Source organism: Primulina eburnea, unplaced genomic scaffold, assembly GCF_022965805.1.
Source record: "Primulina eburnea isolate SZY01 unplaced genomic scaffold, ASM2296580v1 ctg739_ERROPOS11973397, whole genome shotgun sequence".
NCBI classification, from domain to species: domain Eukaryota; kingdom Viridiplantae; phylum Streptophyta; class Magnoliopsida; order Lamiales; family Gesneriaceae; genus Primulina; species Primulina eburnea.
In genome coordinates this window covers 3857774-3885601 of record NW_027331510.1, presented here as the reverse complement: position 1 = coordinate 3885601, position 27828 = coordinate 3857774, and the positions used below count along the sequence as shown (strand labels likewise).

At 35.1% G+C, this 27828-nt stretch overlaps 3 protein-coding genes and 1 pseudogene across 8 annotated transcripts; 3 read left to right on the top strand and 1 right to left on the bottom strand.

Annotated features, from left to right (window-relative positions):
* The first annotated feature begins 1510 nt into the window (after window positions 1-1510).
* Window positions 1511-12855, top strand: LOC140822102 (DNA polymerase zeta catalytic subunit). 5 transcript variants are annotated; one of them, XM_073182836.1, is made up of 15 exons: window positions 1511-1749; window positions 1869-1951; window positions 2170-2227; window positions 3034-3083; window positions 3194-3306; window positions 4026-4068; window positions 4373-4441; window positions 4963-5118; window positions 5214-5385; window positions 5471-5562; window positions 5646-6029; window positions 6718-10241; window positions 10658-10961; window positions 11728-12342; window positions 12551-12855. In XM_073182836.1, exons 1-15 carry the CDS (start codon window positions 1650-1652, stop codon window positions 12722-12724), a joined length of 5937 nt encoding a protein of 1978 aa, XP_073038937.1. In that variant the 5' UTR covers window positions 1511-1649; the 3' UTR covers window positions 12725-12855. The 5 variants fall into 5 exon arrangements, with proteins under 5 accessions (XP_073038937.1, XP_073038938.1, XP_073038939.1 ...); XM_073182837.1 differs by lacking the exon at window positions 1511-1749 and having other exon boundaries at window positions 1868-1951; window positions 2170-2237; XM_073182838.1 differs by lacking the exons at window positions 1511-1749; window positions 3034-3083 and having other exon boundaries at window positions 1868-1951.
* A 1531-nt stretch (window positions 12856-14386) lies between these two features.
* LOC140821761 (E3 ubiquitin-protein ligase RFI2-like) lies at window positions 14387-19161 on the top strand (annotated as a pseudogene).
* Window positions 19162-21898: 2737 nt separating this feature from the next.
* LOC140821859 (aspartyl protease family protein 1-like) lies at window positions 21899-25505 on the top strand. Of its 2 annotated transcripts, none has more exons than XM_073182505.1 (10): window positions 21899-22550; window positions 23159-23294; window positions 23575-23807; window positions 23939-24163; window positions 24247-24382; window positions 24467-24543; window positions 24633-24732; window positions 24817-24877; window positions 24959-25030; window positions 25117-25505. In XM_073182505.1, exons 1-10 carry the CDS (start codon window positions 22219-22221, stop codon window positions 25377-25379), a joined length of 1635 nt encoding a protein of 544 aa, XP_073038606.1. In that variant the 5' UTR covers window positions 21899-22218; the 3' UTR covers window positions 25380-25505. The 2 variants fall into 2 exon arrangements, with proteins under 2 accessions (XP_073038606.1, XP_073038607.1); XM_073182506.1 differs by lacking the exon at window positions 21899-22550 and adding an exon at window positions 22998-23070.
* A 1511-nt stretch (window positions 25506-27016) lies between these two features.
* LOC140822237 (uncharacterized) lies at window positions 27017-27403 on the bottom strand. The gene has a single exon (XM_073182977.1). It carries the CDS (start codon window positions 27401-27403, stop codon window positions 27017-27019), a length of 387 nt encoding a protein of 128 aa, XP_073039078.1.
* Window positions 27404-27828: the final 425 nt, after the last annotated feature.

Sequence of the window (27828 nt, the reverse complement as noted above, 5' to 3'; positions counted from 1 at the left end):
ACGCTAATGCTAGTGGTTCAAGCCTCAAGGTAGCTCTAAAAAAGATTAATGTTTTCATTTTTAAAAAATTCGGGTCTCACGGGTCTCATGGGTCTAACCCGCCCCATTTCGTATTTGGGGTGAAACGGTCCAAAAAATATTTAACCGGGGTTGAGTGAGTAATGGGTCGAAATTTTCTTCATGGGAGAGTCTTGGGTTTAGCCATACCCGCCGCATTGAAATCCCTAATTACGAGCAATACATCATTGTGATTTGTCATTTTCTTCATTGATCATGGGATATGCTGCTAATCCCCAAGTGTAAACCTGAAATTCTCATAAATTCTACGTGCTACATAGAACTGGATACTAGTGTATCTCCATGATTATCTCGACAAAAATTTACACATCTTGTTCGATAGACCCGTCACAGATAGAGAGAATAAAAGAGTGTTTGATTCGATAAAAAAGAGAAATCATGTTGATGATGACAGTGTACATGATTCGTTTCAGACGGAGTTGTGAAATAGATATGTTCGATCAATATGATATTCGATATGTTCAAAATTTACTGTTTTTTGGATGAATCGTCAACTCATGATTTGTATTGCTTCTTTAAATGGTATGTAAACAATTGTCATACTAAATTTGTACGGTGTAATATCATGGATCTGCTTTTGGCTATGTAATATTTGAAAATGCACTTTGGAACTTAATATGCTAAAATATACTCAACCATTTACTTGAAACTAGTTTTGGATCTTTACTTTGCAATTGGGTACTTTCATAATTCTTTTTAGTTCGTCGATATAATTTATTTCTTTCATTTCAAAATTTTAAGGTGTCTCCAATAATTAATGTTGGACAATTCCATAATTCATCTTAAATTGTGGATACACAGGTGAAGGCCATAACGAGAATATCGATTAAGAAAATTCAGTTTTGTCGTCTTTCAAAGCAGGTCTATGCGAGATATTTAAAGCGTATTTAGCTACAACACTACACAGATCGATACGCACAACACCTGATATCTATTGTTTACGACTAAGATGACGTATCTAATCTCATACTAAGAAATTTTTTTAGTGAATGTATCAATGTAGATCGTTGATTCGCTTCACATTAAAATATATTCTCTTCACACTATTTTTATTTTATTTTATTTTATTATTTTCTCAAGAAAATAAAACAAAGAGCACCGCCAATCAATAACGTATATTTTAAAGGCAAAAACTTGTGTGAGACGATCTCACGGGTCGTATTTTGTGAGACAGATTTTTATTTGGATAATCCATTAAAAAGTATTACTTTTTATGCTAAGAGTATTACTTTTTATTGTGAATATGAGCAGGATTGACCCGTCTCACAAATTGAAATCCGTGAGATGATCTCACATGAGACCTACTCTATTTTAAAATCCTTTTATGTTGTAACTAAAAAGTATATAATTAAAACAAAGTATATGACCATGTTACCCTCACAAAAAAATGGGGTTGAATTGTGAAACAAAGACTTGTCGAGGGAACAAATTGAAAATAATTCTCATGGCTCAAAGCTTCCAGTGGAAGCAGTTTCTTACCGCTTCAATACCCGTTTTCGGCGCCAATGAGAATCGTGAAATCCATTCAGGCTTCAGCAATCCCTCCAACTCACTGAATTCGCACAGAGAAAATGGAGGATTCGAAGGTTTTCAGTGTTCGAATAGTCTCAATAGACTACTACATGACCGCGCCAATTCCAGGAGTTGACATTTCTCAAAGCACGTTCTATGGTAAATTCTTTTTCCCGATTGCCGGTTCTCTGTTTCTCTCTTGGGTTTTGATTTTTTCTCTGAGAACTTACCAGTAACTTGTGGGGTTTTTTGTATCATAAAAAAATGGGTATACTCAGGTGGGAAGGTGAAGGAGGTCCCGGTGATAAGGATATTCGGTCCGACCCCAGCTGGTCAGAAAACTTGCTTGCATATCCATCGAGTATGAAGTTTTTTACTGCTTAATTTTCTCAATGGCATCCATATGTAAGTTGTGTTTATGTGACTGGATGCTCACCAGCTTCCGACAAACATGAAGTTCGAGCCTTTTTGGTTTTACTCAGAAAAATCAAAACATGTTAGCATCATAGAGTGATTGTTTCTACCATAGAAAATTTGCGCTTCTTGATGTTTGGCTTAAACTATATTTGTTTTTTTCAGGCTTTACCTTATTTTTACATTCCATGGTCAGATCTTGGCCATATACCCGATGATGAAGGTACCTTATGGTAGGAATTGGTATTATATTCTTGAAACACCATTCTAGTGTTTCACATCATTATGACGATCTGATTTAAACTGAGTTATCGTGGAGTTGAAGTAGAAATGGTTTCTTCAGCTATTATTTACCATCTTCATCCTTCAGTTAGCCCAATAGAGCTGGCATGACTTGTTAAATTGTGACACAGGTAATAATGAGGAAAGGCTTTTTGTGTTTGCTCATTGGTTGAGACATGCTGAAGATAGTAATTGTTGGGAAGTATATCATTCCAGTTTGGAACATATAATATATTAATCCCTACTTAGTTTGAACTAATAATGTTGGAATTCTTATTTCATTTATTTCCAACACTGTCAGTGCCACAGGTTGAGAACCCCTTTAATAATGAACAAAGAAACATTGACGGTTGACCTAATTAAGAAGGAACAGAAGTTCTAAACTGAATATGAGGTTCATGGAGAAGAAATGTGGGGAAGCTAAAGAAAGGGTCTCGAGCAAACAATTGAGTTGACATGAATTGTTAAAATTTCAGTTTCATTCCTCTGTCACCATATATCTTTTCAGTTTGCATGTTAATATGTCAACATAAACAAGAAAAATTACGAACTTCTAGAATAATTACCAAATTTATGACTCGAGTAATTATTATGTGTCTCATAGCAGTTCAAAATTCTAGTCCTTGTGATTAGGTCTTGACATTCGCGAATATTTTTCACTGTGCATATCAATTTTATAGGAAGATTGTTTTACACTAGGATTTTGAACCTGATCCTTTTTTCTTCCTTTTTTTGAAAACTGAACAGTTGATTCATGCATACATGCTCTATACCTGGGTCTTGATAAGGCTTTAAAGGTATCTCAGATTCAAATGGATTGTCACTTATATGCCGTTTTGCATTAGTAGCAGTTTTCCATCTGATGGCAGCATTCCTTGATCATACTTTGTACGTTGACTTATGTTAGCTCAAAGGAAATACTGGCTCAAAACGTCAGCATGTGCATGGTTGCAATCTTGTTCGAGCGAGGAAGTTTTATGGTTATCATTCTACCGAGGAGCTATTTGTGAAGATTTATCTGTATCCTAACATCAGATTTGTGCTTTTAGGCTGGCTTAGACACTGCGTATCACTATGATTTATGGGAAAAGTGCATTTGGTTTTAAAAAATTTATGAGTTTGGTATGAGGGGGCTGGGTTTATAGCTCAACGGAGACCGAGGAATCCACGGATTGTCTCCCAATTCCAAACATGGCAATTTATCTTTCTTATGGAAATATTAATTTATCTTAATTTCTGAAGTACATATTCAATATTTGGGAACAACGTCATGATATATTTTTATCCCTCATCCCATTTCATTTTTTTCGTATTCATAGTCAAATGATTTTTCTGCTACCGAATGATTTCCATCACTACTCCATGTCTGATATATGTGTATGCCATTAGTTCTTGTATCAGTTATCAAATGTTGGGGGGGGGGGGGGGGGGGGTTGTTAACCAATGGAAAAATGAACAACACAATATCAGCCTTACCCGTTACTGTGGTTGTGCTGTAATGTATCGCTGTTGTTTCAATTTACTTTTCCAGATGCTCATACAACTTAGGTTTAGATATTTCTTGTCATTGCTCTTTTATTCTTCAAGTTGACCAAATTTGTGCTGTTAATTGTCATTTTAGCATTTGCTAAGATACAACAGCAGATTCATTCTATGGGTTACTGTATTTTTGCTTTGTTTCTCTTTGCTTTTGGCATTATTTCCAGTTATACTACTGAGAACCTTGACAAATATTTAAGCTACTACCCACAGGATGTTTCACGGGCTGCAAAGCTTCTTTTGGTAATATTTTAAGCTTCAGCATTTTGTTGTTTCTGAGATTTTCTTTTCTTAAATCATCCAATTTCATGTTGCTTAGAGCAAAAACCCTCAATTTTCTTCATTGGTTGTGTGATATAGGATTTTGAATTGCCAGTTGCCATCCATTGTCTCTATGCATTGCTTTCGACTTGTTTACCGCACAACAAGTTACTCTGTTTTCTCGAAACCTATAAGTGGCTATCTGACAAAATATTTATTTCAGCTGTTGTGGAGCCTTACAATTTCATGATTGGAAGGTGGTTTACCTTTTTTTTTTAATGTGTAGGCGGGTGGAGTTATGGATAAGGTTTTACAACCTTATGAGTCACATATACCGTTTCTTCTCCAATTCTTGGTATGTATGTGTTTTTTGTTATATATCCATCCCAGCATCTGTATCAATTTTTCTCATGCATACCGTCATGATTCTCACTTCTTTCTGTTGTCCTCGTTGCCAATTTTGACGAAACACTTCCCTTTGTTTCTCAACTTGGATGTAGTGGTTACTACTTTCCAGTTTCCTTTTATAGACATTCTTTCAGTCTACATGTACTCAAATGTCCTTTGTGATGCAGAACTCTCTGAGAAAAATATGCTGAAATCCAAGTTTTTAATTTTTCAGAATCATGCTAGTATATATGAACCATGTATATCTTTTTACCTTTCTTGCTTATTGTGAAGTCTAGGCACTCATTACTCAAGCTGCATCATGCATTTTAGAGGGTTGGAGACTACTCGAATTTTAGCGGGTTTTCTTTACAAATTTTCTTATGAAATGTTTTCCGAAATTGATGAGAAGATCATAAGAATATATCTGTTTCATTGTTTATGAAACTAGGCTCACAAAAATTGGTCTCCCCTTTTCCATATTTTCAGATTGACAACAATTTGTATGGAATGAGTCATTTGCATGTTTCAAAGATCAAGTTTCGCCATCCTGTCCCAGATGTTTTCTCTCAACCAAAATCTAATTGCAGTAGTGAGCTGAATGCATTGCCTGAGGACTCCACATTTTTGGCTACGAATTCCCAGGTTGTATCATGGTGTTCTTTGTTTTGGAATTTTAAGATGAATTTCCTGTGCATAGGACTTATATGGAAGTGATACTGTTTAAATTTCTTATTTAGGCAGATGTAGACGATGGCTTGTGTTCGATTTTTCCTTTGCAGACATCTTCTACAGTTCCAAATTGTCAGATCATGAAAAATGCCAATCAGTCTGATCCTTCAGCAAATGAAGATATTCGATTCTTCAGGCGGCAGAGTACCTCTGAGCTGGAAGGAGATGCTGTAATAGATGGTTTGTTGGGTTTTACAATTTCTGGTGATCGATCTTGTGATTGCTCGGTTTTGATCCACACAGTCTAACCATGCATTATTTTCAGAGATAACAAACCAGCAATTTTTATCGTATGCACGCCTTTCTCAAGCTCATGCTGATGTGAAAATGGTTCAGTCACTAATACCAATTTGGGAGGTTATCTTTTATTTCACTCGTTGAATGCATACCTTAAATAATTTGTCATACCCATGACTAGCTATGCCTTTCATTTGTTTTAGGAAGAATTAGAGAGGACTGGAGTACCTGAGTCCATGCCTTCTAATTCTGAGAAACCACTTCCACAAGATGTATTGAAGACTCTGTCATGTGGTATCGATTTTGAAATATTTATGGAAGTGAATGACGATGAAGGAAGCGAGCCACCTTTGACTCCAACATCAATAAAATGTTCAACAGATTGCAGAAATTTGGTTGAACATGGACTCGAGAACTTTGAGGGTTGCAGCAATCTGTCTTCCAAGTATTTGGAAAAAAGTGACAACGTTGGATCTTCATCTATTTTTGATTCATCATCAGAAGCTGTTTATGAAGACAAAACTTGTGCATCCGACGCAATTGATAAACCACGGATATCTTATTCTTTGGGGCAATTGAGTGAAAAGGTAATGCTTTAAGTCTTATGGTTTCACTACCCAAATCTACCCCTACCAAATCCCAATAGAGATAGAGGAACATAGCTGGATAATTTGGGTTGGTGTGAAAGTGAGCAAGAGATGGAGAGAGGAAAAGATTATTAGGTATGATATGCCTCATTTTTGTTTGTTTTGGGGAAATATTTGGAGTTTTGATTTTGAGGAAACAAGATGTATGTATGGTATTATTATAAAGAAATAGAACTGTTGGCATAAATTTCAAATTTTGTCAGAAATTCTCTGTTAGTGATATCACATTAATGTTAGTGTTCAAATATTATAAAATAATTTAGTTTTCTGGAAAGTGAAGAAAAATTGGATTAACGGCAATAATTATATTATAGATGAAAAATAATGTAGGGGAGCCATAAAAATGAGGAGAAATATATTTTCAGGAAGAGAAATGTACATGAGATTTCAACACTTGTTTTTTTTGGGGGAGAGGGGGGATGGGAAGACAAAATCAAATTAAGGGTGCTCATATTTCCATGTGGCAAAATAAACCAGTTGTCATGTGGGTCTCTCTCATTAATTTTTGCCCATGTTTATGTGATGAAGTTGTAAAAAATCTCGTGGTTACTTTATGGCTTTTCTTTATTTTTCCAACTTCCTTGGGCTGCCATAATTTAAATTGTAATTTTTGTGAACGCCACATCAGGCCTCAGACGAAGATGCCTTGAGGCTTTTAAAGTGGCTTGCATCTTCTCAAGCTGCTGAAGATATCAACTCTGATGACGAACTTGCTTGTGAGACAATATTGAGTCCCTTGATACCTGTGAAAACCATTGACAAGGTGTTAGAGAAAGCCAATGTGGAGTACGAGAGTGAATCCCAGCAAGAGTGTCAGGACATTCTTGATTCTGTTGATATGCTTGATTTTGAAGAATTGAACGGCAGAGCTTCTGACCGCATCGACAACAATCATTCTAGCGAACCATTGTCAAATAAAATTATACCTCAAGTCGATGGCTCTAGTGATGACCTCCAGTCAACTCCACGGTTCAATGAGTCACTCAAGTTAGACAGTGATGGACGAAATTCATCTCAGGAAGTGAAACCATGGACTGAGATAGATTCACGAAGTCCGAAGCTCGGTAAGAAAAGGCCTCGGTGGGGTTCTTTGCCTGTTTCTAATCAAAATGCGAGTAATGTTTCATATCCTAAAACATTCAACACATTGGGCGGATGCGACAATGAGAATGTAGAAGGTTTTGGTACTGCTGGGTGTGGTAATGAAGCAGAAAGGTTTCCTTTTGTAGTAAAGGTTGATGAAAAGAAGGATGCTGGTTACACGGAGCAAGCTAGCTCGATAACTGCATGCTCTACGCGTGAGTTGATGAGGAAAAAGCGATCCCAACGAACTGAACTATCTGAATCGAGGAGTCCTATTCAAGATCAAGACAACTTTTGTCAGCCGATGCATAGATCCCCAGTTACTATTGAGAGATCAAAATTTCATGGAATGAGTATACAATCCACTGATACGGTTTCTAGTGAAGTAAAACCCATTAAACGTTCTTCTTTTGGTAATTTGCCACTTTGCTGTGGCACTAGCATAGTGCCAGGAAATACACCAAAAATTGGGAGTCAAGTTTCTACTATTCAACTTGACTGTGACGATAACAATTATTGTGAACATATGAAAAGCTCTCAGAATTGTGATGGGAGCCTTTATGTTAGTTCTTGTATACTTGAGCAACCTCGCTTTAAAAACAGTAATATCGATGTCCAAGATTCTAGTTGTCTGGATTTGCTTCAAACAGATGCTTTTGGTTCATGTGCAGTGGCCGTTTCAGCTGCAAGTGACTTTATATCCAAAAATGAATGCCCGACTGAAAATGATCAGCTAATTGCTAATCACAAGGTACCTGAGAATCCAGTTGAGGATTTGGAAGACATGACAGGTAAAACAACAAATACTCAGTGTAAAAATTCACTGTATCAAGAAAGCAAACCTGGTTTCTCCATGCCTAACTGTTCGATATCAGATAATGTAAATAAGGAAGCCGAATCTGTAAAACTCGTTAGTATGGTTTTCTCCAAGAAACCTCCATCAATGGAGTGGACTGAAGAGCCAGGTGGTGAAGCCCGAGGACCTATGGATGGATACTGTAATGAAGTACCGATTGTTCAGGGTAGATCTATAGAGGATTGTCTTCCCTTTTTTGTGAGGAATTTCCCAGAAGAAAAAGAACTACCCCCAAGAAATTATGATTATGTTAATCACCATGAATCAGTAATGGGTGTTCCCATTCTTTATCAAAATGATGGATCACATTTGTTCATGCTTACCTCTGCCATATCACCTCCATCTACAGAATCCGTTGATAGATGGCTGTCATCAAATATCTCTGATATTATGGGGAAAAAGTCAAATGCACAATCACTAATTCCCCTATTGTCCGATGGATCATCTGGTGATGTGATTGACTCACTTGGTTCTCAGGCTGATGTTAGTAATTCACCTACACAGATACCTGTTTCTTTGTCCAGGGAAAAGCCTAGTTTGGATAAAGTACATGAGCATAATCAAGAATCCTGCGGCATGGAAGTTAAAGAGACTCAGAAAAAGCCAGTGCCTGGCTCCAGGCCAGATCCCTCTCAGATATCGGGCCCTGATAGAAAAATGAAGCTAACTCCACTTAGTCAAATTGGTTTTCGTGATCCAGCAAGTGTTGGTGGAGGGCAGCAGCTAACATTGCTGAGTGTAGAAATTCAGGCTGAATCTAGAGGGGTTTTGAGACCTGATCCTCGTTTTGATGCCATAAATGTCATCGCTCTTGTCTTTCAAGAGGATGACGAGTCTACTCTTGATGTTCACGTGCTTCTGCGTTGTGATCATGCATCTGTTGTTAAGGACCTGAATGCAATTTTTGGGTGTCAGGTACTTGTATTTTCTGAAGAATTACAGTTGTTCAGCCATTTTTCAAAGTTAATTGATTCTGTCGATCCCGATGTTATAATGGGCTGGGATGTTCAAAGTGGTTCCCTAGGATTTTTGGCTGAAAGGGCTGGATATCTTGGTCTTGGTTTATTGAATAACATATCGCGGACTCCATCTGAAACCAATGAAGCTTTGTCAGAGTTTGAAACTTCTGAAAATAATATGGTGAAGGAGATGTTTTCTGAATCTGAAGCTAGGGAGGCTGTCAATCTTGAGAATTTGATTGAGGACGAGTGGGGCAGAACGCATGCCAGTGGTGTTCATGTAGGTGGTAGGATTGTCCTGAATATTTGGAGACTTATGAGGAATGAAGTTAAACTTAACATTTACACAGTTGAAGCTGTAGCTGAAAAAGTATTGAGGCGAAAAATCCCATCTATACATTGGAAGATACTCACCAAATGGTTTTCAAGTGGTCCTGGACGTGCTAGATATCGATCTGTTGATTATATCTTACAGAGAGCAAAGTTGAATTTGCAGATTATGAATCAGCTTGATGTGATAAACCGGACATCAGAACTAGCTCGAGTATTTGGCATCGATTTTTTCTCTGTTCTATCGCGAGGTTCACAGTATCGTGTTGAATCAATGTTTCTGCGACTGGCACATACCCAGAACTATCTTGCAATTTCACCTGGAAATCAACAGGTTGCCAATCAACCTGCAATGGAATGCTTACCTCTTGTTATGGAACCAGAATCTAGTTTTTATGCAGATCCAGTAATTGTTTTGGATTTTCAGTCCCTTTATCCATCCATGGTCATTGCTTATAACCTTTGCTTCTGTACTTGCCTTGGAAAGATTACACCTCCAAAGGAAAATTGCTTAGGAGTCAGTTCATATTCAGCAGATAAACACACTTTGCACAATTTGAGACTGGAGTTACTAGTTACTCCCAATGGAGTTCTCTATGTGTCTTCCAAAGTTCGGAAAGGAATTCTACCTTGCCTATTGGAAGAAATATTATCGACTAGAATTATGGTGAAACAAGCGATGAAAAAGTTGTCTCCATCACAGAAAGTTCTTGGCCGGATATTTAATGCCCGACAGCTTGCTTTGAAGCTGATAGCAAATGTTACTTATGGCTATACTGCTGCAGGATTTAGCGGGCGCATGCCATGCGCTGAGCTTGCTGACAGTATTGTGCAGTGTGGCCGGCGAACGCTCGAGACTGCAATTTCATTTGTGAATTCAAATGAAAAATGGAAAGCTAGAGTTGTTTATGGTGACACAGATAGGTAAATCTTGTTTCAATCAACTATTGAAAAACTTTTAAAAGTTATAGTTTGCAAAAACACAATTGCTCGGGAAGCATGATGGCCGCATCATAATGCATGTTATGAAATAATCTAGACTGTGTATCACCATACTTTGCTTATGGTGGAACTATCATTTTCACAAGCATCCTAATGTACAAATAACTCTTTAGTTGGGATTTTTTTCTTTTTCCTCTCTTTTATCGTGCTTTGTATCTCATCGAACAGTAAAATGGTGGCAGGATAGATGGGAAATGTTTTTGTTAAGTAGATTGGCTTGTTTTTCAATTTTTTTTTTATTTATAATTAGAATGTTTATTTTGTTTGCATGTTTAGTTTAAGTGGCAATTAATTTGTTCTATACTTTTCATTATTTTTTTGTTACTTTTGTGCCGCAGCATGTTTGTACTTCTTAAAGGGAGGTCTCTCAAAGAAGCTTTTACAATTGGACGAGAAATCGCATCGGCAATAACTGAAATGAATCCCAATCCTGTCACTTTAAAAATGGAAAAGGTTTACTACCCATGCTTCCTCCTTACAAAGAAGCGATATGTTGGGTATAGTTACGAGAGTCCTGATCAGAGCAATCCGATTTTTGATGCTAAGGGCATTGAGACTGTGAGGAGAGATACATGTGCTGCTGTTTCTAAAACTATGGAGCAGTCATTAAGGATATATTTCGAATATCAGAATATTGATGAGGTATAAGCATCATATGTATGCTCTCTCATCTTCCTCTAATTGCTCATTTGAATTTCAGAAAATTAAAATGTGCTCCATTAAGATAGTAGGACTGATACAAGAGGTAGATGTACACCTGTGTACCAAATGTTTCATCATATGAGATTATGAGTTATTGACTAGAGGAGCGGGAAGACAACAATTCCATTTTAGGAAAGCCATTTTAATCCTTATCTAGGACGTCAGAATTTAAATTTTGTAAAAGAGAGAACAATTTTGTCTGCTAAGGAACTCCGCCATATATTTTACCTGATTTATTTAAAATTTGTTTACTTAGGAATACTGCCATATAATTTTCCTGTTTTTTGAAGAAATTTTTTTTTTCTCAAAATGGCACTTACAAATAGTTGCCTAGCCAAAAATCCGTGTCCAAAATCCTGTACTGATGTTGTGAAATGGGATAAGTGGTAATTCATTTCCTCTGGAGAGGGGCTTGTCTTCTGTACTTTGGGACCAGCAGTGGTCTGTTTCCTCAAAGCAGCACTTACAAGTTATGGCATGCCCTCAAACAGGTGTGATAGATATAGAGCACATTGGTGTGATAGATCTGTGTGGTACTAAAATGTATGAATTTTGAATTTCCTCAAAGAACATGTTTTTATCATATAGCTCAAGTTGTAAGTCAATATAGAACACATTGGTGTGACAGATCTGTGTGGTACTAAAATGTATGAATTTTGATTGATTTCCTTGTTTTTTTTCTCTGTTTTGCATTCTCCTTTCACAGGTCCAATCATATCTACAGCGTCAGTGGACAAGGATACTATCTGGTCGAGTTTCCGTTCAGGATTTTGTGTTTGCAAAGGAAGTTCGTTTGGGTACTTACAGCATACGTGCTTCTTCACTTCCTCCAGCTGCAATCGTAGCCACTAAAGCAATGAAAGTTGACCCCCGGGCAGAGCCTCGATATGCTGAAAGAATACCTTATGTAGTAGTTCACGGTGAACCCGGGGCTCGTTTGGTGGACATGGTAGTGGATCCCCTTGAAGTTCTGGCTCTGAACTCCCCTTACAGATTAAATGACATTTATTACATCAGGAAACAGATAATCCCAGCATTACAGCGAGTTTTTGGGCTGCTCGGCGCTGATCTCAACCATTGGTTTCTTGACATGCCTCGACCATCACGTGAAGCTTTTGGAAAACGCTGTTCTCTTGGCCTGAATCCACAGAGAAAAAGAATTGATTACTACTACACATCAAGGCATTGCATTGTCTGTGGTGACCTAGTTCAGGCTTCGTCCCATCTGTGTCCCGAATGTCTTAAGAATGAAACCACTGTTGCCATAGCTTTGATTGGAAGAACTTCAAAACTGGAAAAGGATATCCAACACCTTACTGCTGTAAGCGCTACATATGTAAAAATCTGCTCATGCACAGGTTTTCTAGGGACACCCTGATCGGCACCCTTACATATCAGGGTGGACCTTACATATCAGGGTGGACCTGACGAGGAAAGAGTCGTCTGCTTGAAAACTGAAAGCCGTCCTGTTTTTTATGTTAATTGTTTTTATGTCGTGTTTTATATGTATTTTTTTCGTTGGAATGCAGATATGTCGCCATTGTGGTGGTGGGGATTGGCGTGTGGAAAGCGGAGTCAAGTGTATTTCACTTGCTTGTTCGGTTTTCTACGAGAGGAGAAAAGTCCAGAAAGAATTACAGTCACTATCTGAAGTTGCTACAAGAGCTGGTTTCTATCCCAAGTGTATGGTCGAATGGTTCTAAGTGGTATGTACAATGTAGTTCATTGGAATTTGTTGGAGGTGATCATGCTTTCAGACAAAAAAAAGGTTGTTTGTATATAAATTAATGGAGAAATAAATCATAGAATATCTGGTTAATTTATTATGTAATTTAAACTTTTAAATTAATAACAATAATTTAATCAATGATTGATTGATTTCAAACAGGAATTACAATAAACCAAAATTATTTCAATCGATTTTTTATGTATATGTTCATGATGTAGTAAATATTCATTTGAATTTACCAGTCCAATTATGTGATTGCTATTGAACATGAACGTTGGAATTCGAATTCGGCTAAGATGCATGTCGAAGGAGATCGAAAATCGAGATATCAGTGAATTAGAAGGCAATTTATATATTTTTGAGTTTTTCTATATATAACATGAAAAATGTTAATCTTAATCTGTTTATATTAGGGTATGAAATTTTTAATTTTATATCTTTTGTTGATACAATTATAGTTATATAATTATGTTTCGACGGTCAATTTTTAGTCTTTTTCGTCAAAATCATATAACTAGATGACTGATATAATTGTTAAAAAATTATAATTACAATGTCATGTAGGTTACAAGAGATTTTTTTGTAACAATAGTAGTTATAAATATCTACAATAATGTTGGTCATTTATTAAATGATTTGATGAGAATAATTATAATTGTTAATCGAAACATGGTTGCGTAATTATAATGGATTCAATAAAATATAAATGACTAAAAATATCATATCTCTGTGCGTAAAAGATTAAAATTGAGATTTTGCCAAAACCAAACAAATCCTTAGAAATTGACACAAATGTCATCAAAACAAAAATATAATTAAAGTTTTTATATTTAAGTAGTGTTTGCAAATAATTAAACAAAGTAATTATGGATGTTTTCTAGAAAATTTACAAAACTTTATAAAAAAATATATATATCGTAATCAAATTTTTTTTTTCATTTGCAAAAATAACCAAAAATAATGTAAAAAGAGTATATTAATCATTCTCTCCAAACAAAATTCGTGACACATTGTAAGGTGTATTTTAGTTGTGTTTTAATTTAAAAAAAACATATGTAACAACCAAACTATTAACTTTTGCTAATCTTCATTAACACTAATATAAAATCGATAACTACAATTAGTAGGCCAACAAATGTAAGGAGAATTTCAACAATAAATGTATGTAAAATCCACCTAAATTCAATCATATAATCATTTGAGAAACAAATATATTGACATAATCTATAAAGTGAATGAGACAACTCTTATCAATTTATAAATAAAAATAATAAATTTTATGAATCATACTTGAAATTTCAAAATTTAAAAACCATCTGATTTATGTTATATATTTACTTCATAATAAAAAATCGTAAAAAGACAAATATATAATTATATATAATCAAAATTCATTAACATAATCCAAATAAACTGAATGACGTCATATTTTAAAAATAAAAATATCTTGAATTCGATTCTCTTTATCGTCAAATAAAAAAATATTATGATAAAGATTATATTTATTAAGATATGATGTCATGTGGGCCATCCATAAAACCGGCCCAGTTTCACTCAGTCAAAATACACAATCAATCCCAGCCGTTGATCTGTGTGTATGTTCATCTAATCTTATCAACTACTTTGTTTGGACAACAGTTATAATCCTGCCGAAACAACGTGTTCTCAGAGAAAGAGAAAAGTAAAGAAATTTGTCATAAAAAAAATGGCTCACATTTTTCCCAATTTGTTTCCTTTCTTCGGTCATCTTCTCTCGTAAAACGGATTTAATTGTATCCCTATAAATTTTATAATCGATCAATTTTTAGCCGTCTTGCATCTATTTTAGTTGTTTTATACAGCAAGAAATCGATTCTCCGAGACGGAAGATTGAGGGTTTTTTTTTTTAAAATTGTCGGTTAAGTTATGGGATTGGGAGATTTGGGAATTCTCGACGACGGCGATGAAGGTGGAGGCGGCGAAGGAAAAGTGGCGACGGCGGCGGCGGTGTCTTGTTCGATTTGCTTAGAGGCGGTGATGGATAACGGTGATAGATCTTGGGCTAAGCTTCAATGTGGTCATCAATTTCACCTAGGTGAGTGGTTTGTATTCCTGTTTGGTAGGAATTGATTTAGATGGTTACGGTTTTTCTTCGTGGCCGATCCTTCCGCCTCATGAATTATGGTTTTACTTAGTTGAAATTGTGTTTTTACGTATAAAAAAATTTCATCTTTGATTTTTTTCCCCTTGAATTTCTCGCTGCAGCTTTTGGGATTTAAGATCTGAAGTGTTAGATTTTTGTTCTAAAGTGAGATTCTTTTTTTAAAAATTTAGAAATGATTGGGAATTCACAACAATGATGTTAAAAATGTGGTGTTTGACTGGAGGATGTTGTTAGGGCGTCATTGCTTTTTAGAATTAACTGCACGTGATTGCGATGCCATGGAAAGCTCCTATCCCGGCCCACCGTGGACAGATTAATTGCACGGATGTCCCGGAGAGTTTTGTACAATGTTCCGACTTTACCACTTCGAATGAGGATCAGTAACATGTGTGATTGTGCTGTTTGTGCACCTCGATGTGTTATCGATTCCATAATCCATACCAATTATTACAGTGTGTGACGACATAATCAGTACTGGATTTTTAATACAACCAACATATTTTGTTTGTATGGTATGTTACAGAAGGGTTTATTGTTCATAATAATGCATAGATTAAGCTTGGAAAAGGTTTCCGTTAAAAGATACACGATTAAATTATGATCGATGTCATTAATTTCAGCTAAAAATAACTAACTTCTAAAATCAATTGGAATTTTTTGAAGATCTGAGCTGTCGGCCGCATGCTAGAGAGCAAAATTTTATCGTTATTTTTAACTACGTGTTGTTTAGACATGATCTATTTTATAACACGTGGTGCAAGATGAGCTTGATTGTAACCGCAAAATTTATTGATGAGATACGGATTGACATTGACATTGAATGAGGTTCGAAATTAAATGAATTGTGTGAGCCAGATTGAGCTCAACCATATCATACCCAAGCTTAATCCCGAGTTCAAAATTTCTTGACTTTAACATTTTTTAACGCTTAATGTGTAGCTCAACTATATCATACTCAAGCTTGTCATAGCACACCTCTCTTCTTTTCTAGTCAGATAAGAAATAATTTCCTTATGTTCTTTTACTGTATTATGTTTTTATTTGTACAGATTGCATTGGTTCGGCCTTCAACATTAAGGGAGCAATGCAATGTCCCAACTGTCGGAAAATCGAGAAAGGACAATGGCTTTATGCCAATGGTAGTCGTCCGATATCTGACTTTAACATGGAGGATTGGGCTCATGATGATGATCTATATGATCTAAGCTATTCTGAGATGGTAGTTGTACATAAACCTGTCTTATATTTTTTTGTTAAGGCGTATTTTTGCAGAGATTGAAGTTTCTGATTTATAGTGTTACCGTTAAATACCTAAAATGGTTATTGGATAAATTCTTTCTAATGTATCTAGTATTTCACTGTGAGTAGGGGTCCCGTTATTTATTGTTATCACACTGATTTTAGATTAGCTCCATTCTTGCATCCAAATCCTATATTATGTAATTTATGTTGATTTCTGTGTTATAACTCTTGAAGCTGATTAGGTATACAAATAAACGGGCTTGGGTTGATCAGATTTTATAGTTTGATATCCTAAAACTTTTGAATTTATTTTGCAGTCATTTGGAGTTCACTGGTGTCCATTCAGTGGCTTAACAAGGCTCCCGACATCCTTTGAGTAAGGCTCATCCACCTTTATTTCACTGTATTTGTCTTCGTATTTGAAGTCCTACAGATAGTTGGACTGAGTTTCATTTCCTAGTGGTCGAGTAGATGATATAAGTGGGTATTATTTTTGAATGAAGTTTCATGTCATTTATTCCATCCTGCGTTGGGCATTTTGTCCTTGCTGACTAATTATGGCATATATTGTTACCTCTTTATTTGTTTGGTATATGCATACGCTCTTTAGATACATACATACTCTTTGTATAGGGTTGGGTTTCTGTGAGATGACCAAACATCTAAAGTTCTTATGCGACAGTGTAACCATATTCTAAGAAGAAAGATTTATCCAATTAAATAATGTGTAATGCCCCAAGATTCAACTCAAGAAAATGTAGCAAATTACGCAAATATCTTCGCAGAAATCAAGAAATTAGACGATGAAATACATATTGCACTTAATATTACTTGAAAGGGAGGTCGAAAGATTATTACTGAAGAAACAAATTGACCCCGATACTATGCTCTTGCAAAACAAAACTTGCCCCTGCTCCTACCCCTATTTCAACCTAGTATCTTCCTAAAACAAAAAACTACCCCATAAATATTCTCCCTCACACCTTTTATTAAATCCTAAACTTCCTAATGGGCCTGATTTGGGCCCATAACATAATGACACATATATCACTGACCTCCCATACCTTTTTACAATATCTTATTTGAAACATGCAGTATGATCCGATCTCAGTTAAACTTTGCAGCATCTATAGTTCTAAATCTTCCGCCAGTTCAAGCAGCCAACCTCCTTCATCTTGAAACTTCTCCCTCTCCCAGGGATTACTACAAGCTTGAAATATTTTATCATGTTGGCATTATGGGTTCACTAGTTTTGTGAAGCTCTATGAACCTGAATAATTATTTTAACTATTGCTAGCATTGGGTACTCTGGTTTAAATCTACATGAATTTAGTCCTGCCATAGCATGACATTACATGTCCATGCTATGTACTTAGAAACCAGACATTTTTCCACGAAAGCTCGGAATTTGGTTTGAATAGAATGGGTTGCTTGAGTGTCTGCAACCGTTTGCCTTTTTTTTAGGAAAATCAGGGCAACATTAGTCTAGGTCATGACTATGATGGCATTTTAGCAATTAATGATGAAATACTGAAATGAAGTTCGATAGATCTTAATTATTTTTGGTGAAAAAAAATCATAGGTGAAAGTTCGTGTGAAAAATATTCATCTAACATGACTTGGATTTTGTATTCCTCTGCATTGAAGGAGAAATTTAACGTCAAGTGCATGTTAAGATTTGTAACTCTATCGTAATAAGTAAAGGTGTACAACCAACTTCCAGTAACAAAGAGTGCTTGCTGTTTGATAGGATCATGATCTTCTTGGACATCATGCCATCTTTGGTGATCATACACCTGTCTCATCCTCAGCTCATCCGTGCCCATACATTGCATATTTTGGGCCCATCCATCCATCTTCTGCATCAAACGGAAGTGTCTCTGATGGATCTAGTTTCAATCATCATTGGAGTGGCCATTCGGTTCCAAGTGAAGTCCCCAGTTCCTATGCTTTCCCTTCTATGGATAGTCGCTATCAAAGTTGGGACCATTTTTCTCCTTTTGGTGCAAGTAGCCGCATAGGTGCTGCAGATCAACCTTCAATTCCATCTGTGAATCTGAGAGCAGCTAGGAATACATCTGATGTCCCAAGACCTGGAATGCACCCCTTTGTCGTTGGTCATAGGTATGTAAATTGCTTCAAATTAGATTTTATCAAGATTTATTGGTTGTGCTCATTTTTTTAGTGTATAATTTTCAATTTTCACGTGAAGTATGGGAGCTATTATCTTTTCTCAGAAGGGTTTTTTTCTCCTTTTTTTTTTATTGTGGTTTATGAATTTCCTAGGTTATTTAATACTGACACATATTCCGGCAGTTCTGCTAGAGCTCCCAGCTCAGTTACGTCATCAATGCTTCCCCCTTACCCTGGTGCTGTTGCTCGAAATCGTGATCGTGCCCCATCCCTTCAAGCATATTTTCAGCAATCCAATAGCAATCCAGCTGCACGAACTTCTCTTGGACGAAGATCCGGAAATAATAGAGGAGGTCTAGCTCAAGTTGCACCTATCAGCTCTTCATCAGATCAGTCAAGTGGCTTTTACTTCTTTTCATCTGGTTCATCTGGAAGAACATCCTTCCAAGAACCCGAAAGCACCCAGCATCATGATCGATTCCGTCCTTGGGAGAGGGAACACCAACTTCCCTTCCCTTTGAACCCCACTGACCGTGATTCAATATGGGGGCCGTTCCACCCACCAGCTGGCGGATCTGAAACTGGAATCAGATCCAACGGTTACCGCCAGAGGTATGGATCCGAGAGGATGCCACCAAATCGGTCATAGGTTCCTTGCTATGATGTATTGAAAACTGTGACTGGATAATCTCTGTGTTTTGAGTAAAATCTATAACGGTTCGTGTCTGCCTATCCCGGTAGACGTGAAAAACTATTGCGTGGCCTTGAACTGATTGTGTTTTCTCCGTTTAGCAGCCACGAGCTGTGTGATGAACTGTGGTTTCCTCTCGCTCGTTGCCCTTCGGGGTAATAAGGCATGTTTAAAGAAAGCTTTGGGGTTTCATTTTTATTCATTTCTTGTGGTCTCTTACTGTGTCAACTTCTGATTCAGATATATATATATATGAATTCTAAACAATCTATTTTGGCTCTTTTGTTTTGTGTTAAATTTTTCGATATTATGATAAACATGCACCGATATTTTTCAAATAAATACCAAGAGTTTAATTCTATCGCTGTATATATATATATATATATATATATATATATATATATATATATATATAACGCGTGGAAATGAACGCTGATATATATTAAAAATGAAGCGCATCGACTGCTTCTACCTTGCAAAGGAGTCTCCCAATTTTATCAATCTTGAGTATGGACAAGTGAATTGCCTGCAAGAAGACCACCACACATTCAATGAATATTCGGAGGCCAAATATATTTTTATGTATATACATGTGTCTATCTTTTTAAATATATACATACATTTATATGTATATCTATACTTCTATACTATTATATTAAGCATGAAGCCCTAATAAGAACCGCTCTATGAGGACACCAACTTTCTTTCTTGTTTTACCCATATTAATTTTTTATATTTACTATTTACTATTTTATTATAGTTGAGCCCTAATAATAACCACTCTATGAGGACACCAACTTTCTTTCCTATTTTACCCTTTCTCATTTTTTATATTTTATTTTCTCTTAACAAATAATATTATATTCACCGTCATAAAGAAACTACTCACGTTAAAAATAATATTATTTCTTCTCCAAACTAGCCACCGTGAAAATAAACTTTCATCTTTATGTTGTGATATCAATATGTTATAATATCATGAATATTTAATATATTAGACACATGTATTCAAGACACACGCAACTCGTGTGCCACGGTTATTAGTATATATAGAGACACACATATATTATATATGTCACGCTTTCCACCTATCAATAGGTTCACCAACATCTCAATCAGACGACGAGAACACGAGCTTATAATCTTCGTGTGTGTGTGTGTGTCTATTTATACATACATACATATATATATATATATATATATATATGATCACGAGATGATACTACATGGGTCCCGTAACAATGAGGTATGCCAAACTCTATTTGATTATTTCACATAAACAGGTGATGACGGACAAATACTTTTACTACTGAATTATATTGTAAAAAATTTAAATTAAATTACGGTAGCAATTTTGTTGGAGTTGACTTTCATCCATATCAAATAATTATGAAAACTTCTAAACGAAATTTTAAAAAATAATCATTATTTTTGCTTTTAGGTATACATTTATTTTCCTTTGATTTTTAGGTGATGAATCCTTACGATAATAATATAATAATAATAATAATAATAATAATAACGACCACGACTTTATCGAAAGTAAACGCTGACTAATTATAATCGCCAATATATATAAGACCAAGACCTTGGGCAAAAAAGTGGGGATCATGCATGAACCGGAAGTTGCGGTTTACACCGTGGACTAAATTTTATTTTCAATCTAAATATTAAAATTATCTAAATATTATATTCACAATTAAATATAAAATTGTATATGTCGAGCCTATAATATCTAATATTATCATTAAACTATTTTTTCCAAAAATAAACTCAATTTCGTATAAATTAAAATACAGTAATCATATAAAAAAAATACATTCTTATTTTTATAACTTAATTTATAAATAATAAAATGAATACACCATTATTGAATAACCTCAACAAAAGAATATCAAATACACCTCTTATTTATTTACATTGTATTTATATCAATCACAGTAAATTTCAAATAACTCTAACGATTTGAAATTCACTGTGATTATTTCAATTGCAATATAAACAACTATGATGGTGAATTTAATTTTTTTTCTTTTAATTATTAAACAACAAATATTCGTTTGAAATCCATAAATAATTGATATCAAAATTTCAAATATAATTGATATCAAAATTTCAAATATGTCCACAAGTCAAGCCCTTATTTAAAAATTTCACATCCTCTAATAAAATAATAAATTTAAAAATAAAAGAATGTCAACGATCCCAATGCCCTTATTTAATTTCACATTCCTCTAATAAAATAATAAATTTCACATAATGTATGTGATTATATATGAAAAAATTGCTTCTAATAGGTGAATGATACATCATCGATACTTACGTAAACGTGTACGATAACTTACACACACATATATATCTCAATTAGTGAACTGGAAGGAAACATATATATATATATATATATATATATATATATATATATATATATATATATATATATATATCAATTACTGAACTGGAAGGAAACATGGTTGATTAAACGCATATTATTGCTCCAAGATTTACTGCTGCTGACCAACTGAGCTAAGCCTATGCGAACTGATTAAACGCGTATTAGGTAAAATGGTGCGTGGACTTTGTTCAAATTTCCGTCTTCTATGTACTCCTAAAGGACAGTCGAATAAATCAAACATGACCATTCTTGAATATATATATTATATAAACAAATAAAAATTATAAAATAATATTATAAATATCTAATATTAAAATTACTAAATAATAACTTATAAAATCGCAGACAAATATATATATATATATATATATATATATATATATATATATATATATATATATATATAAAGTATCGTTTGATTCGTGAATTGAGATATTAATTATAATTATAAATTTTGAGATGAAATAAAATAAGAAGAATGAATGTTCATCGGCGACATGCAATTGAACTATTGCAGGCGAAGACTTTACTCCTCGTTTCCTATTTAAGATTGCGTCGTCCACTCTCCTCTTTCCCCTCATCACGTCTCTCTCTCTCTATTTCAACCAGCTTGCCACTACTTCATTTTTTATCATTCTCACGTCATTTTTCTTATATATCTTTTTTCTTTCCCGGCTTGATCTCACTTCAAGATCAAGAAACAGCTTGCCCGATTTGTCTTTTTTTTTTTTTTTCATTTTTCTAACATTGCATAAAAAATATTTATCTGCATTTTCGTTGTTTGTTCGATCAAGGACAGTGGGAAAATTCAATTTCTTGATTAATTTTCATTCATAGAATCTGATTTTCATACCAAAAACGTATAGAATGATGAATATGTGTCGTAATTCAATGGCCAAGAATTTTGTTTTGATAGCATTGATTGTGGTTTTTATTAATACGAGTCGAAGTGAGGCATTCGGGACCACCTTTGGGCTTGATATACACCACAGATATTCTGAAACTGTGAAGGGATTTTTGGATTTAAATGGGTTGCCGGAGAAGGATAGCCTTGAGTACTTCGCAGCCATGGCCCACCGTGATCAGTTCTTCAAGACCCGCCACCTTCACCGCCGCAACCTGGCGGAAACAGATCCTCCGGCTACCCCTCTCACTTTCTCGTCGGGAAACTCTACTTACCTTCTCAGCTCTCTGGGATTGTGAGTCATTTTAGCTCCATTTTTTGTTTTTGTTTCTAAATTTTTATAGAGGAAATTATTATACTGTATTATTAAACTAAAATTAGACAAAATTCATATTTTTGACTATACACATTTGGCATGCCACTGGCAATAATTTTTAGATTTTTTTTTTTGGTAAAATAATTTTCTTTTTAGCTTGTATATCATGATTTCTAACACTGTCATTTCATTGGTTTTCGCTTGAAGATGTGAACGAATCCTCGTCCTAGTGTTGTGTCTGTACTATATCTATATACATAAATATATATATATATATATATATATATATATATATATATATATATATGTATATGCCACGTCTGCTACACGGAAAATCTGATTATAAAAAAAAAATACAATATTTAGTTATATCCAATGTGCATGGTAATAAATTTCTTGTTTTCTATCCAGCAGAAACCAAATCTTTTTTCTCCCAAAATTTCCACTGAAATATCCCGAAAATTCAAGATTCGTATGAAAAAATAGTATTTTATATGCAGTAACTTCTTGATATCTTCTTCTTTTCTCTTAAACAAAGTGCATATTACTAATACTAATTAATGATCTTATGCGTATTTTGTTTGCAGCTTGCACTACGCAGTTGTTGCTGTGGGTACCCCGAAAGTGAGCTTTATCGTAGCACTCGACACCGGCAGCGACCTCTTCTGGTTGCCATGTGCGTGTACTCGTTGTGCACGTTCCTGGAACTCGACCAACGGACCGGTACGACGACTACATAATTCAGTATTAGCATATGTGTATATATATATATATATAATCGATATAAGCATTTACGTGATCATGTGTTCCGAGCTATTTGGCTGGTTATCAGGCCTCGAGCTCCATCTAGCACTTGGCAATCTAAATGATTTTAAAGAATTTTGGCTACATCATTACTGCTACCTGTGGCACTTGGTGCTGTAGGGCCATTTTGATTTTCTTGTTAGGGAGTCATATGTTACTATTTCTGCGGTCAATTATTGATTAGTTTCTGGTGAAACAGGTTACTCTGAACCAATATAGTCTTAATGCATCATCAAGTAGCGAGGTCGTGCCGTGTAACAGCCGTTCGTGCGGACTGAACAGAGGGTGCTTGGTTAATCTCAATGCTTGCGCCTATAAAGAGGAATATCTTTCGAGCAACACGTCTTCTGCCGGTATATTGGTAGATGATGTGTTGCATTTGGCTACGGCCGACGGTGCTCGACTACCCGTTCAAGCCCCAATCACATTAGGGTAGGTGTTTGATTTCACTCCAGAAAAATTTTAGCTCATTATTTTCTCTATACATATCAAGAACTTTATGCCTAATATTCTGACATTCTGTCCTTAATGGAGCCTTTTATTTCATTTTGTTGTATTCTCAGATGTGGCATAGTTCAAACCGGTGATTTCTTGGAAAACGCTGCTCCTAATGGTCTATTCGGGCTTGGAATGGACAATGTATCTGTTCCTAGCACTTTAGCCAGCAAAGGGATTACGTCAAATTCTTTTTCCATGTGTTTCAGCCCAGATGGACTTGGAAGAATCGAATTCGGTGATAAAGGGAGTTCGGATCAGAAAACAACTCCATTCAATCTTCGACAATTACAGTAAGAACTGGGTGATTGATATTCATTGAATTAGTATTCCAACCCTCTTATGCAACTTGATTGTTTTCCTATTTTTCTTCCAGCCCGACTTACGACGTCACCGTGACACAATTAACCGTGGGGAAACAGATCGTCGATGTCGAGTTCTCAGCAATCTTTGATACAGGCACCTCGTTTACATACTTGAATGACCCTGCATACTCAGCTATAGCAGATAGCGTATGTTAGATTACTTTTATCATTTTTTTTTATGAAATATCTCATAATTTGCAAGCTAAGTATGATGTTTTCTTCTTTTTCTAGTTTAATTCTCAGATAACCGACGAACCACGCTACGTCCCACAAACCAAGCTTATTTTCGACTATTGTTATCGACTTAGGTTTGATTCAGCAGCTATGCTCAGTTAATTTATCAAATCCTTTGTATTTTCTTGCTAGCTCTGATTAATTTGTACTTGTTGCCCTGCAGTGCAACACAAAATAGCTATCTCTATCCGAGGTTGAACTTGACCATGAAAGGTGGAAACCCGTTCTACATTACCGCACCAACGATTGTGATTCCCACCAGGGTGAGGCTCCTTTTGTCTAGTCATTCCTGCATACAAGTTATAAATTTCATTCTAGGATGTGCTCAATCCGTTTATTGTGTGCAGGAGGGTGGGCATGCTTTCTGTTTGGCTATGGTCAAAAGTGAGAATGTTAACATCATCGGACGTGAGTATCGTCGCGATTATGTGTTACTTTGCTTGCTTTGTTTCGATTTTTCTCTATGGCTAATTATATTGTTGTGTTCAGAGAATTTCATGAGTGGATACCGCTTAACCTTTGATCGTGAGGACATGGTTCTGGGGTGGAAAGAAGCAAACTGTACGTAATTCATTTCTTACCCTTTTCTAGCTACTGGCCTCTCGCATAAACATATATGTATACTAAGTTTGAGAGGTATGTTTTAGGTTATGATTCAAGAAACAACGGATCACCCACCGTACCAGTAAACAATGGCAACTCAACTAACACGCCGACGCCGCCTTCTGTCTTGGAGCCTCAACCTAGGCCTAACAGAACTCGTTCCTCTTCACCGCCACCACCGCCACCACCACCACCGAGGTTGTTGTTTGGTAGCAGTAACACGGGCAGGAGCTCAAGTTCTTTCATGGACAAATTCCTTCTTGCCATATTTTCCCTTGTTTTCCATCACTGTTTCATTGTTTCTTGATGGAATTCTTTCATTCATTGTATACCTGAGAATAGATGCTGTGTGATTTAGAAATGGTTTTATAGTTGGGATGTTTATCAATTATTATATTTTGCTTGGTTTGGCTGAAATAAACAGTGATTTAAATTTAATTTAATGATATCAATAAAAATTATTATTTTTGTCAAAAACATTATTTATTATCATAAATATTTGTGATTAATTGTTATTCTGTCACACTTGACATGCTATGGCAGAAGCCATTTCAGTTTCGAAGATTCATTTGAAACTCGAAATTATTGATGGTATCTTAAGGTAATACACACTATTTTTTTACTAATTTACTACTGATTATTTAAATTGAAAATTTATATTAAAGCACATTTTTTAAATATATATATATATATATATTTCTACTAACTAATTTTTTAAAATAAAGTTTCTATAATACTTTTTTTCCTACAAACAATGTATCAGTCAGTATCATGCGTTAGAAAAATGAAAACTGATCATTTTGACCAAAGGAAAAAAATTCTTAAATGAATCACACGTATATAATGCTCATCTCATCTATCAGTATTAAGAAATAATATATTAACCACTTACGTTCAGTTAAATTTTGCCAAACAAATTTAAACATGATTTAAAAAACGTACTTTGATAATCTTCTACGTAAATTAACCCCGAAATAAAATTAATATATGATTATAAAGACAATTTTTTTTTCTAAACGACGTTCATATGTATTTGGTTTAGTTAATTACTTCAATTCTATACGTTCAACCTAGTATACAAAAGTGCATATCTAAACAAATTGAATATTTCATGATAATTATATAGAAGATCCGTAAACGAAAATTGCAATATTAGATGTTTGTTTTTTTACGATTTAGGTTATCTATATTATCAAATAATTGCCTTTGTTACTTCTGCAATTTACGTGGTGCTGATGTGGCACATATGAGGGGTCTTTGTAGATCCGACATGACGCTTATGTGTAAGTGTTGTTGTAACACTTTCGATTAAAAAAGATTAAAATTATCAAAAATTGAAAGATACGTAACTATAATTAAAATCTGACAACATAGAAGACAGTTTTTTTTCAAGATGTAATATTGAAACACAAACTCTCGTGAAATAGTTTCATGAGTTAATTTTGTGAGACATAATAAAAAAAAGTATTATTAATTTCTATACCAAAAATATTAGTTTCTATTGTAAATAAAAGAATAGTTTATCTGAATAAAAAAATGTAAAACCGTCAAACAAGATATTATGAAAAGATAAGAGAGATGATAATTATAGTAACTGGATTGTTCTATAGATTATATTAATCCGATCATTCGGTTGCAATAATTTAAACAAACTTGGAAGGGGAAAAAGAGAAGAAAAGACTAACTAATGCTACAAGGATAGATTACTGTTATGTCTCCGGGACATCCGAATAATTGGAGGAGTATAGAAAGCATGCGAAATTCGTTTTGCGGACTTGAGATAACATGAATGAATGAGTTCGTAGATGAGGGAAATCATTCATGATCCTGAGATGTAAAACTATATTGAATTTCAAATAAAAACACAGAGAACTTGAATAATAAACTAAAAAATTGGAGAAGAATTCATATGGAATATTAATTCTACGATAAACAAAACTTCATTCATGCCTTGGCGCGTAGAACAGCTTTCATGAGCAAACTATCTTCCTGCAGGATAATCGAAACAGGCGAATTCCCGATTCCTCGCGCTTTGGCAAGCATGATCTCCCTCGCCAAATTCACGAATCCTTTTCGATCGATGGATCCGCTCTGGCTCTCGTCGAATTTGTCGAACAAGACGTCGTAGAGGCTCGCGATCTCATCCCTCGACTGCAGCTCCAGCTCAGTGGACGAGAGCTTCCCGATCCGTTTCTGAAGCTCGTCGCGCGAGAGAACGCCGTCCCGATCGGAATCGAGCGTTTCGAATTTCTCATTCACGCATTTCTCGAAAGCCTCGGAATCGTTCACGAAATCCACAACCGTCTGGCCGTCCACAAATTCAACGCTCATTTTTCTCTCTGATTTGCAAAGATTATGTGCCGATATAGGTTCAATGCATACGTATATGTATGTATATATATAATTCCGTGATTTGAGTTGCTGGTACTCGGTCGTAGGCGTGGGGCTTCCGCTTTGATCGGTGATTCTTTGCTTGGTTTAAACGAAAAAAATTCCTATATTTTATTCAAGTCTTCCAAAATATTCGTACTTTTTTCAATATATAATATCATTTTTAATCCTCAATATATTTTATTTTAAGACTAGTTCTCTTGTGATACGATCTCACGAATTTTTATCGTCGTACTGATATTCACAATAAAAAGTAATACTCTTAGCTTAAAAAATAATAATTTTTTATGGATGACCCAAATAAGAGACATGTCTCACAAACAAAACTAAATTTTAGTTCTGTATATTTTTTTGCAATTGTAAAC

What these genes read in the sequence shown, in the direction of transcription:
- LOC140822237 (XM_073182977.1), bottom strand. Translation starts at nt 27,403, where the DNA reads ATGAGCGTTGAATTTGTGGACGGCCAGACGGTTGTGGATTTCGTGAAC.
- LOC140821859 (XM_073182505.1), top strand. Translation starts at nt 22,219, where the DNA reads ATGATGAATATGTGTCGTAATTCAATGGCCAAGAATTTTGTTTTGATA. An exon ending in TTCAATCTTCGACAATTACA is followed by an intron (nt 24,164 to 24,246) that starts GTAAGAACTGGG and finishes TTTTTCTTCCAG; the next exon opens with CCCGACTTACGACGTCACCG. An exon ending in GACTATTGTTATCGACTTAG is followed by an intron (nt 24,544 to 24,632) that starts GTTTGATTCAGC and finishes GTTGCCCTGCAG; the next exon opens with TGCAACACAAAATAGCTATC.
- LOC140822102 (XM_073182836.1), top strand. Translation starts at nt 1,650, where the DNA reads ATGGAGGATTCGAAGGTTTTCAGTGTTCGAATAGTCTCAATAGACTAC. An exon ending in GTCTTGATAAGGCTTTAAAG is followed by an intron (nt 3,084 to 3,193) that starts GTATCTCAGATT and finishes GACTTATGTTAG; the next exon opens with CTCAAAGGAAATACTGGCTC. An exon ending in AGGAGATGCTGTAATAGATG is followed by an intron (nt 5,386 to 5,470) that starts GTTTGTTGGGTT and finishes CATTATTTTCAG; the next exon opens with AGATAACAAACCAGCAATTT.